This window comes from Pyrus communis, chromosome 2 (assembly GCF_963583255.1).
Source record: "Pyrus communis chromosome 2, drPyrComm1.1, whole genome shotgun sequence".
In the NCBI taxonomy this organism is placed as follows: domain Eukaryota; kingdom Viridiplantae; phylum Streptophyta; class Magnoliopsida; order Rosales; family Rosaceae; genus Pyrus; species Pyrus communis.
This window is the reverse complement of record NC_084804.1, coordinates 15,248,328-15,262,474: the sequence shown is the minus strand read 5'-3', so window position 1 is coordinate 15,262,474 and position 14,147 is coordinate 15,248,328. Positions and strand designations below refer to the sequence as shown.

Below are 14,147 nucleotides of genomic sequence, written 5' to 3'. Positions count from 1 at the left end.
AGCTCGGATCTATAGCGTCTTTAAGTTTGTTTTATTGGTCGCATTCCAGGCTTGACTACAAGATGATGCACAACGATGATAGGGTCAAGGCTAGGCATTTCTTTGTAGGTCCAAGCAAAGACATCTTTGTACTCAAATAGCAACTGGTAATACTTTTCCATCTCGTCCGCTAGTGCATTTACGAAGATAGGCTTTGGTTCCTTGCTTGTGCCTAAGTTAAGTTCCTTAAGATCATTAACTGTGGCTTGCCCCTATCTTCAAGCTGTGGTGGCGCAACAATGACATCTTCCTTGGGGATTTCGTCTTCTTGGCCTTCTTGGATCATGATGTGGAAAATATCTTGGACTTCCTCTTCAGTGCTGTCATCTCCAGCTTGTTGGCATAAAGATTATCCAGTGTGGATGATGGTGCGCCTTTTTACTTTCAGTGGTCTATTTGTGCTAACCTCTAAGATTGCTTGGCGCTTCATCCTTGAAGAAATCGAGCTTCGAACGTCACTTTTTTCTGCTAGCCCGTCGAGCTTTCTTCCTTTGGCGTTGTCTCTTTCTTTCTAGAAGGCTTCTTATTGTCTTCAAGTCTTTCCAAAGCTGACCGTCGCGAAGGAGAGCTAGTCGTGTTGCTTTGTTTCTTAGGTTTTGACAACTTTTCGAAAGCTGAGCTTTGGGATGTTGGCACGTTAAGCCTCTTGAAGACAGAGGTTCGGTCTTGACCACAATGCGATTAAGCGCTAAAATTCTGGGTTTGGAACGATTCATCCTATCGAAGACTGACATCTGAGGGGCGGGTTTAGGCTCCTCTTGATCTTGTTCAATGCTCACGCTGATGTGTTTAGCGCTAACTTTTTTTGCTTTGCTTGAAATCATCATGGGTGCATTTGGTGTGAAGCCAAGTCCAGCTTTGTTGTTGTCAACTCAGTAACCATGCTCTTTCAACTTCTTTTGAGTCTTGGTAAGGTCCCGTTCTTTGTCGTTCACGGTGTTTGAAACCTTCTTCGTAGGATTCGAAGATGAAGCAAAGTCGTACCCAACCTTCGACATGAGTTTGTAGGCTTTTGTATCAAAACCTTCTTCGGTCCTCTTGGTTGGAAAACAGCTTGGTTCCACCCCTTTTGGCAGAGCTTTTATGAAGCCTTGTGGTAGTCTTGTAACCTTACTGTCGCCCAGCTGTGTCAGAGGAAAACTACATTCGTCTTGAGCAATTTTACATTATCCTTCTGCTGTTGTGTATCGGCTTTGCTTGCTCCAGTTTCGAACAGAGATTGGCCATTCTTTCTTTTAGACATCGGGATGTATCGAAAGACGGGCGTGTTTGGTCCTTTTGAAAGTGTCCTATTCCCTTTGATTGTCGCAGGTTTAGCGGGCACGTCATCATTTTTGCTTGAAGATGGCACGGGGTTATCCTTCTTGCTTCTTGGGCATGGCTTGCCACTCCTGCTTTTTAGGTGCTTCTTTTCCCATGGATTTGATCTTTTTTGGAAGACCCTCGGGCACCATGTTTTCATCCATGTAGAACTTAGCGTCTGCAAAGTGTGATTTAGCTTTGGTTAATGTCTTAGTATCACATTGGATCACCTTTACTCCTTCCCGGTAGAATTTTAAGCATTGGTGGAGGATGGATGTCACTACTCCATTCCCGTGGATCCAAGGCCTTCCTAGGAGCAAGCTGTAAGAAGTTCTTACGTCAATCACATGGAATATCGTGCTTGATTTGAGTTCACCAATGGTCATCTCCACTCGGATTATGCCCATCGCCATTTGTCTTCATTGGTTAAAACTCTGGATCAACAGACAGTTTAGGGACAGTTCATCCATCTTGATGCTGATTGTGGTCATTGTTGACTTTGGCATGATGTTTATGGTCGATCCACCATCTACAAGCATGCGGTTAACTTTGTGCTTCCTTATATACCCCGAGACAAAGAAAAGACGGTTGTGAGGCTTTGATACCAGCAGTAAGTATTCGTCAGTGAAGTTGATTGCGTCATAGGCGGCACAACATGTGGCACATTCATATGGCCAAAGCTTCAAGTCTTCGTCCTTGCTTTCTTGCACTTCGTGGTCGTCGGGACTTGCCAAGACCACTGCTAATGCTCTTCGCATCTTCTTTGGCAATCGTAGCGCTTCCTCGATGCTAAAGTGTGTTAGCAGACCTTCTTTGGGCGTGAGGGTCTTTTCTCCCTTAGTGGCAATAACTTTGCCTTTGGAGCGTTCTTCCATCTCTACTTCTACCATGTGACAGGCGACGGTAGTGCACTGTTGGAAAAAGTCCTTCGGGAAATAATCGTGCAAGAAGATAGGAATGCGTGGCTCTTGCTCTATATGTTCCCCACTGTATGTTGGCTTAGGAGCTCTTACGTTTCCTTTAGGCTTCCTGTTGTTATGGCAGCAATGATTTCCTTATTGTTTCACCTTTGGTTGTGTGACTTGTGATTTTGGCTTCCTTGTCTTTTTATAGGTCACTAATGTCCATCCCTCTTCATCGTCAGTAAGTGCATTTTGGTCACTTGTCCCCAGCGATGGTTGTACAGAAGGTGCCGTGTGGCTTGAGCATTGACTGGAGTGGTCATGCATCATTTGGAGAGGAATGAGATCAAAGGATCCAAACACGATCACAGTAGTTTACATTGCGGCCGTGTCTTCTAGGTCGAGTTCGATTCACCCTTGTTGTGCTAGCTTCATGATAAGCTATTTGAGGATGAAGCACTTGCTAACGAGATGACTTACAATACGATGGTACTTACAGTACCTGGGATCGTTAACGCGATTCATCTCTTCGGGGCGCTTGCATTCAGGCAGCTCGATCACCTTCTTTTCCAGCAAGTCGTCTAACATTACAGCCATATCTGAGTCAGGAAAAGGGTACGTCTTTTGCTCCAGCTCCTTCAAGGTGTTTTTGTACCTGTCTTGGATGCGAAAATGCTCATCTGTCTTTATCTCTTTCTCTTTATTCTTAGAGGAAATCTTACCGGGTGCATATGAGGTTTTAATAGAGGTAGTGTTGATAATAAAAGCTTCATTGGTGGGCTTTTCCCCATGATTGTCCACCTTCATATCGTGGGCATAGGTGGCTAACTCTTCGAATGTCCATGGTTTGATACCTTGAAGGATGTAGTGTAACCCCCATTGCATGCCTTGGACGCATATCTCGATCAAGGAGATCTTTGAGAGCTTGTCCTTGCAATCGAAGCTTAGAGTGCGCCATCGGTTAATGTAGTCCACGACTGGTTCATCCTTCCATTTCTTTGTGCTTGTCAGCTCCAGCATGCTTACAGTGTGGCGGGTGCTGTAAAAACGGTTGAGGAATTCCAGCTCTAATTGCTCCCAGCTGTTGATGGATTCAGGCTCTAGGTTCATGTACCAATCGAATGCATTCCCCTTCAGAGAGCGGACAAACTACTTCGCGAGGTAGTCTCATTTCGTCCCCGCGTTGTTACAAGTGTCAACGAAATGGGTGACGTGCTGCTTTGGGTTTCCCTTTCCATCAATCTTCTTGGAGTAAGGCTTTGAGTACAACACAGAGGTATGTAAACTCCCTTCGTACTGCGCCTTGATGGTGCTAGCGAGCATCTCCTGCAACTGTTGGATAGAGAAAAATCCCATGAGCGGCGCTGCTTAGTCTGGCTCCATTTTCTCTTCGACTTTCTCCACTGAAGGCTCATCTTGTTCGTCGGCTTATTTCTTTAATGAATCAACCTTTAAGGTCTACTTTTACATCTTGCTGCACCTCCAGTTGGTTGGCGAGTGCGGCGATTTGCAAGTTTTTCTCCTCGACAGTCTGTGTGAGTTTTGTGATTGCTTCATTCATTTGAGCTAGTTGTTCCTCGATTGAAGTCGCTTCAGTGGTCATGACCTGCATGGTTGTGCTACTGCTCGAGTCAGTATTAGAAAGTAAGGACTCGAAGTACTTCCTCGGGCTTTCCTCCCTTGGTGCCTTTAGCGAGGCTAGGGTGATCACAAGCTCGTGTCTCGGGTGCTCTTGTTCCTCTGGCAGAGTTAATGTAGAGGTGGAAGATATGGTAGAAAGAGTTTTTGCCTTGCTTTGAGTTGTGAGGCCCGTAGTGCCACCACTTGCAGCGAGGACACTCTTGTTCTTCGCTTTGGTTGGGGGAACAGCTTGAACTTTCCTTGACGCCATTTGCACCCTTTTGCGGATTTGAAGATATAGATGAGAGGTAAAGATCATCCCGCGGGGCATGCCAAATTTGTAAACACGAATTTTCTTGCGATGAATGATACAAGAACACGTGTACAAAATAATATTTTGTATTAATTTTGGGGTTACAATCTCTTTTACAATTTGATCCTCTGATTCTATCTTCGTAAGGTGTAGATTTGTGGATGGGTTGTTGATCCAAATGGCCGTTAGGGCTTGGTCTAGGGATGAACAATGGTGCAGATTTGTTGATGTTGTTAATCCAAAGGGTTGTCGGGGCTTGATCTTAGGATGAATGAGGATGAATGAATATTCAAGGGCCTTTAGGCTTAATCTTGATGAACGGATGAACGGATCTTCAAAGGCCTTTGGGGCTTGATCTTGATGAACGGATGAACGGATCTTCAAGGGCCTTCGGGGCTTGATCTTGATGAACAGTTGTGTGAATTTCTTCAAGGGGCGTTGGGCTTGATCTTGATGAATGGATCTTCAAGGGCCTTCGAGACTTGATCTTGATGAACGTTTCTCCAAGGATTTGACGAGGAACGAATAGAGCTTTCTCGATCCTTCGGATTCTTGGGAGTTTGAGAGGTTGGATGCTTAAAAACTTTAGAGTTTCAAAGCTTTAAGGATTTGTGGAATTCTCTTCCAATTTGGGAATAGAGAAATGTATATGTGTCCATTTCCTGATCCTTTGATGGAGAAGCCTGTTTATAGGCTTTGAGCATGAATCACCACCATCCTTTTTTTTGGTGAAGTAAGTGGATGATGTAGGTGAAATGAGTGGGTAGTTGTTAATTTCCACCTCCTTTTATTCATATTATCAATTAATTTTGATCAAACATTTCTGGGTAGTTGTTAATTTCCCTCAATATTTGATAATAATTAAATTAAGGCTGAGAACCTTGTATTTTGTTCATCACCTGCCGTAGATTTTACTTGGCAGAGAAAATGTAGTTTCGTTGATATTATTCATGTTTTGTTTTCTTTCAAATCACATTGTAATGGGTCTCTTTGGAAAAACAGTTCTTAAGACCAATTGTGAGGTTTGTTATATGGTACATGACTATTTTTATAATTCTTTTGCACAGTTGTTAGTATTTGTAGTTGTGATTAGTGTTGTCCTACATGTTTGGCCTGAAGAAAATGAGACACTACTTTTGATAAAGTGAAGGAATCTCCTTTTGACCTGGAGTACATTTTTACTAGGTACACTATGGAAATTCATGAACTCTTTTACTTGCCCCTTTTGTATATATATTTGTTAATTACATGACAAAGTTTTCGATGTGTCGCACCGCGCGGGCATGAATTCTAGTTTGATCTAAATTTCTAAGCATCTCCAGCATACAAGAAGCAGATCCCATACATTTTACCCGTTGGGCTCAAACAGTCAGGCGCTGTGTGGTGGTACCACCTGCCCTCCTCAGCGGGGCGAGCGTATGTTCCAAACATCATATAACCTGACAAATCTCCCGAAATGACATGAGGATAAAAAGGATCATCTGCGGTCTTGTCTTCGGTGCATATCATCTTCTCTTCGAGCTCAGAGTACACAGCCTGGATTCCCCATTACTTTACCCGATACTCTTTACATCTTACGTATACAGAAAAATTTACCTCATTGCCACCTTCCAATTTATTCCCAAACTTCCAATGGCTTAACCATAATACGTCTTGTACATCACCTGGAACACCAAATAATGATGGCCCGTAGATCCACTTCAGAGTTCAGACCGTTACTCTTGTTACTAATTGGCACATTATTGTATAATCTAAACATTGGTGTTAGGAGAATCGTTGCTGATGGATTTTGCATAGATAGAGAAGGTGTTCAAGCCTCGGATCCTGCAATTCGGAAGTACAAAGGCACAGTAAAATATATTGCGGACCATCGTATACTTTCATGGCTATACGAGCCATAGTGAGGAACCTCAAAATTCCAGGAAGATATGTACTGAATGTGCTGTATTCGTACAGTCCCTATACACCATGGAAACCAAAACATTAGCAACGTACTGCTGCATGAAATATGTGATCAAGAAAACTGCGTGTGTGTGAGTGTATTATAGAGATCTAGAGAGAAAAACACCTGGACGGGATGACGCTCCGCATTCCAACCATGCAACCGATGTGTTTTGTACAACATTAGGGTTTGTGTGGAATACTCCAAGTTGCTCAAACCCAAAAGGTTCATCATGTCCACATCAACTCTTTCAATGGGCTCGATCTTGTATTTCGACTCATACTCCAGTAGCTTGTTGGTGCCACCGTGTTGCACGGTGCACCCCTGACCTAATGGCTGAAATGTAACCTTTTCCAATGCTTTGAAGTGTGTGAGTACCAAATGTCGTACACTTGGTAGCCCCGCTAGCAATGTAAGTCTCGTACAACCCCGAAAAGAGGAAGTATCAAGCCTAGTAACACCTCTGAAGAAATCAGGGTTGTTGGTATTCAAATCTCATTGATAGAAATTTGGTAACAACGACATCTTTCTCCATTCCGATAAAGAAGAATGCAATATGAAGGTATACATCTTGGTCGTGGCTATCTTGCGAGATTTGACCATTTGGAATAGCTTCCAATTGGCGTAGTGCACTTCAGGTATGTATCAAACTTTTATTATATATATTTATATGCTTGACTATGCAATTGAACTTTGTAAAGATATCTTGTTTGATTCAACATTGTTCAATTTTCAAAAATTCAAAACTTCACTTGAATCTTATCGTGTGGTATTGTTTCTTAATAGGTTTTATCAACTAGTATTTTTCTCCCGAGACCATGTAACGGCCTTTATTGAGAGCTAACAAAGTTTATGCAGACATGTCAAAGTCTTAGTTATCAATGAGAAGGAAGAGCAAATCCATATTAGCTATTACAAGGGCAAGTCACAGCTTATTTACTGAGCATAACAGTCTATCTTAATCCCTTAGATGTGATTTTGTTAAGACTGTTCCTGTTATCCTCATCAAAAGGTACCAGCAAAACAAGATCACCCATTTTCTCCTTCCTTTCTCACTGACACATTATCAAGGCTCTAAGTTACTTCATGCGCCATTGTTACCATCTTCCAGTGACAAACATTTGTGCAATTGAAAGCATCTCAAGAAGAAAGTGGCCATCGTCATTATACTCAGTACCACTTTCCAACCTCTGCCTGCACCATTGCTATCGATACTATTGCTATTGCTACTGCTGCTCTCCTCATGTTCTACAAGCATGCATTCACTTTCCCGATCTTCTTCTTGCTCCCAAAGATCCATGGCCTTCGGACAAAAAAAACAAAAGATCAATGGCCTTACAAATAATAATTAAAAAACTTGTGAACATCTACCTACCTGATAAAGATCAATGGTTTCATAGCTGGAGTGAATTACACACACACACACACACAGAGGACATACGAACCACACACCTGTTATTTCATTACTGTTGTGCTTGAACCAAACATAACTAAGCACATCCCTTCTTTCTAATACTGGATTATGGCAGAGAAGGTATGTTCCTGATGATCCTGGCAGCAGATAATGTGACAAATCTCCGGCAATGACACGTGGATAAAAAGGATTATCTGTGGTGAAATTTTCTTGGGCGGTGACTGTCACCTTCTCTTCTTGCTCGTAGTACACAACCTGGACACCGAACTCCTTTACCTGAAACTCATCATATATCATATATGATGATGTTAATACTGAAACAGTCAGCTCATCGCCACCTTCCAATTTATTCCCAAATTTCCAATGGCTTAACCATATCACATCTTGATCATCACTTGGCATTCCGAATAATGCCGGCCCGTAGATCCACTGCAGACCTTTACTCTTGTTTCTAACTTCTATCATTATTGTATAACATAAACCTTTCATATTTTTTACTCTGATGTTAGGAGATTCATCGCTTTTGGATTTTTCATAGACAGAGAAGATGTTCAAGCCTCGGATCCGGCAATAGGGAAGTACAGGCACAGTAAAAGATATTGAGGGCCCTTTACTTTTATGGCTAAATGAGTCATATTGAGGATCCTCATAATTCCCAGGAAGAAATGTGCTGAATATTCCAAATTCATGCAGTCCCTATACATGCCATGGAAATGAATAAAAATTAGTCAGAGTACTCTTGCGGGCATACAGTATTATGATCGGAATGAGAGAGATGTAGAGAGAAACAAACCTGGATGGGAAGACGCTTTTCTATCCATCTGTGGAACCGCGCGGGTATCTTGTACTTCATAATGGATTTTGTTGAATATTTCAAGTTGCTCAAACCCAAAATGTAGATCATTTCTATATCAACTCTTTCAATAGGCTCCATCTTGTACACTGACTCAAACTCAACTAGCTTATGGTTGCCACGGCATTCGATGGAGCGCATTCTAGAGTACGCCTCGCTTAATGATTTAAATGTTACCGTTTCCAACTTTTCACAATCAGCGATTATCAAGTGTCCTACAGTTGGTAGCCTTACAAGCGATTTGAGCCTTTTACAATACTCAAAAGAGAGTCTACGAAGCCCCGCAACACCTCTAATGCAATCTGGTAGGCTATGAATTGGATTACCCCCCAGATTTAAGCTACACAACGCGGATAAGTTGCCAAATTCTCTGGGAAAATCATCGTCACCAAGATTGCAGTTTCTAAGACTCAAGTCTACTAAATTGCATGGTAGGTAAGAAGCCCAAGTAATTTCTACACTTCGTCCTGGCCACAATGTGACCTCCTCGGTAGCAGTGAGTAACTGATGTATTGGAACACCGTCAGCTTGAAACACTTTCAGAGATTCCATCTTCCTCATGTCTATGGGAAAAACGCTGAGGCTTGAGCAACCAGATATAATAAGTGTTTCGAGGGAGGTTAGCTTAGAAATATTCTCTGGAAGCTTCTTAATACTTTTGCAATATTCCATATTCAAATGCACAAGTCCCTGTAGGTTTCCAATGGATTCATGGACATCAACCAACCTTGAACAATCTTTAAGAATCAGCCATTCTAGATTGGGGACCAGAGAAAAGTCCGGGGTTTCGGTGAGGTCATTGGAATGGCTAAGATTTAGAATCTTTAGTGATGGGAGAAACTGTTCAGAAAATTGAAACAAGGTAGAATTATATTTTTACTAATGTACAACTAATCATTGAAAAACCTAAAAAGAAAAGGGAAATTATAACATAGTGTGAAGAGTAGCAAACCTTTGTTCCCGTCCAGACTTGCCTCATGCTGCTGTAACACATTTCCAGAACAACCAAATTCTTCAAAGAAAAATCAGAGGGTATAGAACCCTTCAAAAATTTATGCCAACACAACCATCTTAAGCTTGTCGGAAATTCTTCATAGGATCCATTGAGTTCTATATTAGTAAGCTGCAGAAGTCTTAATTTGTGCATCATTGAAAACGCACCCGTTTCAAAAACTACCTGATTTGAATTTCTTGTAGAAGAGTATTCTGGGTGGTTTTGCATGTTGAGAGCAAGACCTTCAATTCTTTCCGTTCCCTATTTAACATAGAGAAGAAAGAAAATTGGTTAATTAGCTATGACAGAACCAAAAGAAACATGAACACATATTAGAGGAGCATATGTTTCTTACATTCTTTTCTGCCAATACTGCAAAAGAATCCTTATGATGCCATAATCTACTACGTTCCCCAGGCTCCTTTGATTCCAGACGAACAATTCCTCTTGCCATGTCACGGATCATGTGATGCATCTGCACCATATTATCTCCATCGAGTCTTACCAAATTTCTATCAATGAGATTTTGAATTCCAACAACTGTGAAAAAATCACAGGCATCTAGTATTCTAACGATGATATCTTTCTCCATTCCGATAAAGAAGCAGGCAATATGAAGGAATAAATCTTGGTCATGGCTATCTTGCAAGGATTCACAGCTTATTTTGAGTTTTTTCAAGATTTGACTGTCCGGAATAAGTTTCAGTTTGCTTATTGCACTTTCCCATACTGCTATATTCTTTCCTGCCATTGAAGAACCCAAAATTTTAAGTGCTAATGGAAGTCCTCCACAGTGGTGTACAAACCTTTTTGAAACATCGCTATAGCTTTCAGTGGGATGGTCTTGCCCAAAAGCATGCAAACTGAAGAGCTCTAACGATTCGCTGTTATTCAAAGTTTGACAACTATGAAACTTAACCATATGGTGGTAGGAATTTAACAACCCTGCATTACTTGTTGTAATGATGATTTTACTTCCCGGATAAAATTGATCTTGCATCCTTAGCAGTCCATCTAACTGCTCCATGCAATCTACATCATCTAGGACAAGAAGAACTCTTTTAGAGCAAATAGCATCTTCAATCTTAGCCATTCCTTCACTAATACTATGAATTTTCACTTTCCTCCCATTCAAAATATCATGAAGAAGCTGTTTTTGTATCTGAATCAAGCCATTCGATTTTTCTGAAAAGTCTCGTATGTTCTCTACGAAACTGTGTATTTCAAATCTTTCAAAATTTGATCCGTAAACAAATTTTGCAATGGTTGTCTTTCCAATTCCGCGCATTCCATGAATTACAAGTATACCAACATCCTTTGATCCATCTTGTAACCATAAGTTGATGTCCTTGACTCGAGACTGGATTCCAACCAGGTTGGAGTCAACACTTATGGGCGTCCTCCTTAGTTTGTCTTCAATCACTTTAACAATTTTCATGATAAACTTGGATTCATGCCTGAAAAATGCAGTGAAATTGAATATTGAAAACCTAATCAAATATGCAATGAGCCATGACTTCGATTAATTACAATAATTAAGGCAACAGATGTCGAAAGAATATATAGTTTGGAAGTTCAACTTTATATGCATATGTGTGTGTGTGTGTCAGAGACTCAGACAATCTCCTAAAATTTTGCTTTTGTACTCCTGTATCGGAGTTTGGAATTTTGACTCAAAAAGGACCTGCAATCAAACGTCATAAAATCGACTTAGCTATTTGTAACGAAATTACGTACCCATCTTCTTCATTTTGTAAGACCATCCCTGCCAAATCTGCAGCTTCTGCGAGTGCTTCCCTCCATCCCTTCACCGTGTCAAACGATTGAGTTTTTTGGTGTCTAGCAAATGCTTTTGCAATGCATCCTGTCTGCTTCCTCAAATGGGATGGATCGACATCGTAGAAGACCGGTAAGACTACATGGTTGGAGGTCTTTCTGCGTTTGAGGATCATCACAAGCTCATTAAGGCACCATCTTGAGGACGCGTAGTCTTTTGAAAACACAACGACAGAACTTCGTGATTGCTGGATGGCTTTCACGAATTCTAGCTTAATATCTTCCCCTCTCTCAAGTTCATCGTCATCTCGGAAAGTGCGAAAGCTTGCGTTGACAAAGGCTGTGTAGAGGTGATCCGTAAATGTCTTGCGAGTGTCTTCGCCTCTAAAACTCAAGAAAACGTCATGACTACATCGAGAAGTAGAACTGTTGGAATTGGAAGAGGAGGATTCTTGTGTTCCAATTACGAGAGCCATTGAATTCAGAAGAAAGCAACTAAATGTGCCCGGGGAAGATTAGGAAATCACTTCTTGCCTGTTTCTACATCAGGGGATGCTCAAAATCAATTGATCTTGGGCAGGCAATTATGTCCTACTTGTGATAAATTATCTTCTTTTATTCATTTATCTCGAGCAGTGGACTTTTGATTTTTAATGTTGTTCCTTATTTGACTTGGCATTTTGATAATTTAGACTTCTTTTACAAGTTTTGCATTCGTCAGTCTTCTTTGACTTGGCATGGGTGGCCTTTTCAACAGTTGCAATTTTATCCCAAGTGGGTAATGGCCAAAGGGACATAAAAACTTCTCCATCCATACATTGATAAAGTGATTCAGAATTTAGGACACACACTCATTTTCTCTTTTTGCGCTCATGTGATTGAATAAATTAAAGAAAAATGAAAAGACAAAAATATAGACTGGTGTGCAAAATCATAATTTCAATCATTATGCAAGGACTACATGTATTGCAAATGAAAAGAGGGAGCGTCAGAGGGAAAAATTTTTGGGGCATATCCATCCTGGTGAGGGAACAATTTTCTTTACCTAACAACCCTCCCTATATCCACCTTTAGGGTTTGGACATAACTCTAACGTATATAATACGAAACTCGAAATAAAGGACCCAAAAACACTTCAGAGTTTTATTTTATAAGTGCTCATTTTTAGGACAAAAACACTCGTTTAGTTGTATGACCAACTGCGTGTTGATTTAGCATCTCCAATCACTTCAAACTACACGAGCTCTTGTTTTTAGAAAGAAAACACCTGTGCAGTTGTATGACCAACTGCATACTGCTTACAAAGCTCAAGACACTTCGTAACCATACAAGTACTTGTTTTTAGGAAGAAAAGTCTCATGCAATTGTATGAACAATTGCGTGCTACTTCAGAACTACACAAGTACTTATTTTTATGAAGAAACCACCTGCGCATTTGGTTTTTTTGTAGCCATAAATTAACATGACCTCTAAACACTTCAGATATTTTTAGTATCAATAAACGTATAACCAACCGTGTGCTGCTTTAGAATCTTCAAACACTTCAGAACTACAAAAACACTTGTTTTTAGAATGAAAACACTCATGCAGTTAGATGAACACTTCAGACTTGCACAAGTACTTGTTTTTAGGAAGAAAACACTCGTGCATTTGTATGACCAATTGCATGCTGCCTGCGGACCAAACACTTCGAAACTCTACAAGTACTTGTTTTTAGAAAGAAAACACTCATATAGTTGTATAAACAACTGCGAGCTGCTTTAGGATCTTAAAACACCTCATAAGCACTTGTTTTTAAGAAGAAAACACTTGTGCAATTATATAAACAATTGTGTGATGCTTGCGAACCTCAAAACAATTCAGACTTGTTTTTAAGAAAAAAAAATACTTGTGCATTTGTATGGCCAGCTGCATGCTACTTGCGGACCACCAAACACTTCAGAACTCTACAAGTACTTGTTTTTAGAAAGAAAACACATGTGCACTTATATGACCAATTGTGTATTGCTTGCGAACCTCAAAACACTTCAGAGTTGTACAAGTACTTGTTTTTATAAAGAAAACACCCCCACGATTGATATTTTTAGTGCCAAACGTAAGACCAAACGGGTGTTGCTCTAGGACCTCCAAACACTTCAGAACTACACAAGCACTTATTTTATAAAGAAAATACACATTCAGTTATATGACCAACTGCTTGTTGCTTTAGCACCTCCAAGCACTTTAGAACTGCACAACCACTTATTTCCTCCAAGCACTTAAAAACTGCACAGCCACTTATTTTGAGGAAAAAAGACACTCATGCTATGACCAAATTGTGTGTTGTTTTAGGCTCCAAACATTTTAGAACTGCAAAAGCACTTATTTTTATGAAATAAACGCCCGTGTAGTTATATAACAGTGTGGTGCTTGCAAACCTAGAAGAAAACACTCGAACAGTTGGTTTTATAGTAACCATAAATTGACGCAACCTTATAACACTTCAAAAATTTCAGTGTCAATAAACGTATTACCAACTGTGCGCTGATTTAGAACCTTTGAACACTTAAAAAATGCATAAGCACTGTTTTTGAAAGAAAACACTTGCGCAGTTGTAGACCAATTGCGTGCTATTTTAGGACCTCTGAACACTTCAGAACTGCACAAACACTTGTTTTTTTTTCTGAAAGAAAACAATCGGGCAGTTGAATAACCAACCATGTTTTGTTTTAAGACCTCCAAACACTTCAAAACTGCACAAGCACATATTTCTATGAAATAAACACCCATGCAGTATGACCAATTACTTACTGCTTGCAAACTTCAAGACACTTCAGAACTAGTACTTGTTTTTAGGAAGAAAACATTCGCGCAGTTGGTTTTATAGTAGCCATAAATTGATATAACCTTTAAATATTTGAGATTTTTATTGTCAATAAATGTACGACCAACTGTGTGCTCCTTTAGGATCTCCAAAACTTCAGAAATGCACAAACATTTTTTTAAGAAGGAA

At 40.3% G+C, this 14,147-nt stretch overlaps 1 protein-coding gene across 1 annotated transcript; it reads right to left on the bottom strand.

Moving 5' to 3' along the window:
* Nucleotides 1-7,421: 7,421 nt before the first annotated feature.
* LOC137726255 (disease resistance protein RUN1-like) lies at nucleotides 7,422-12,175 on the bottom strand. Its single transcript, XM_068465152.1, has 5 exons — nucleotides 11,117-12,175; nucleotides 9,735-10,836; nucleotides 9,338-9,640; nucleotides 8,326-9,225; nucleotides 7,422-8,228 (listed from the first exon to the last, which is right to left on the bottom strand). Exons 1-5 carry the CDS (start codon nucleotides 11,629-11,631, stop codon nucleotides 7,467-7,469), a joined length of 3,582 nt encoding a protein of 1,193 aa, XP_068321253.1. The 5' UTR covers nucleotides 11,632-12,175; the 3' UTR covers nucleotides 7,422-7,466.
* Between the last annotated feature and the right edge of the window lie 1,972 nt (nucleotides 12,176-14,147).

Excerpts from the sequence above, each read along its gene's own strand:
- LOC137726255 (XM_068465152.1), bottom strand. The coding sequence starts at position 11,631 with ATGGCTCTCGTAATTGGAACACAAGAATCCTCCTCTTCCAATTCCAAC. Across the intron at positions 9,641-9,734 it reads CAGTATTGGCAGAAAAGAAT|GGAACGGAAAGAATTGAAGG; the intron begins GTAAGAAACATA and ends TATGTTAAATAG. Across the intron at positions 8,229-8,325 it reads AAAAGCGTCTTCCCATCCAG|GGACTGCATGAATTTGGAAT; the intron begins GTTTGTTTCTCT and ends TGGCATGTATAG.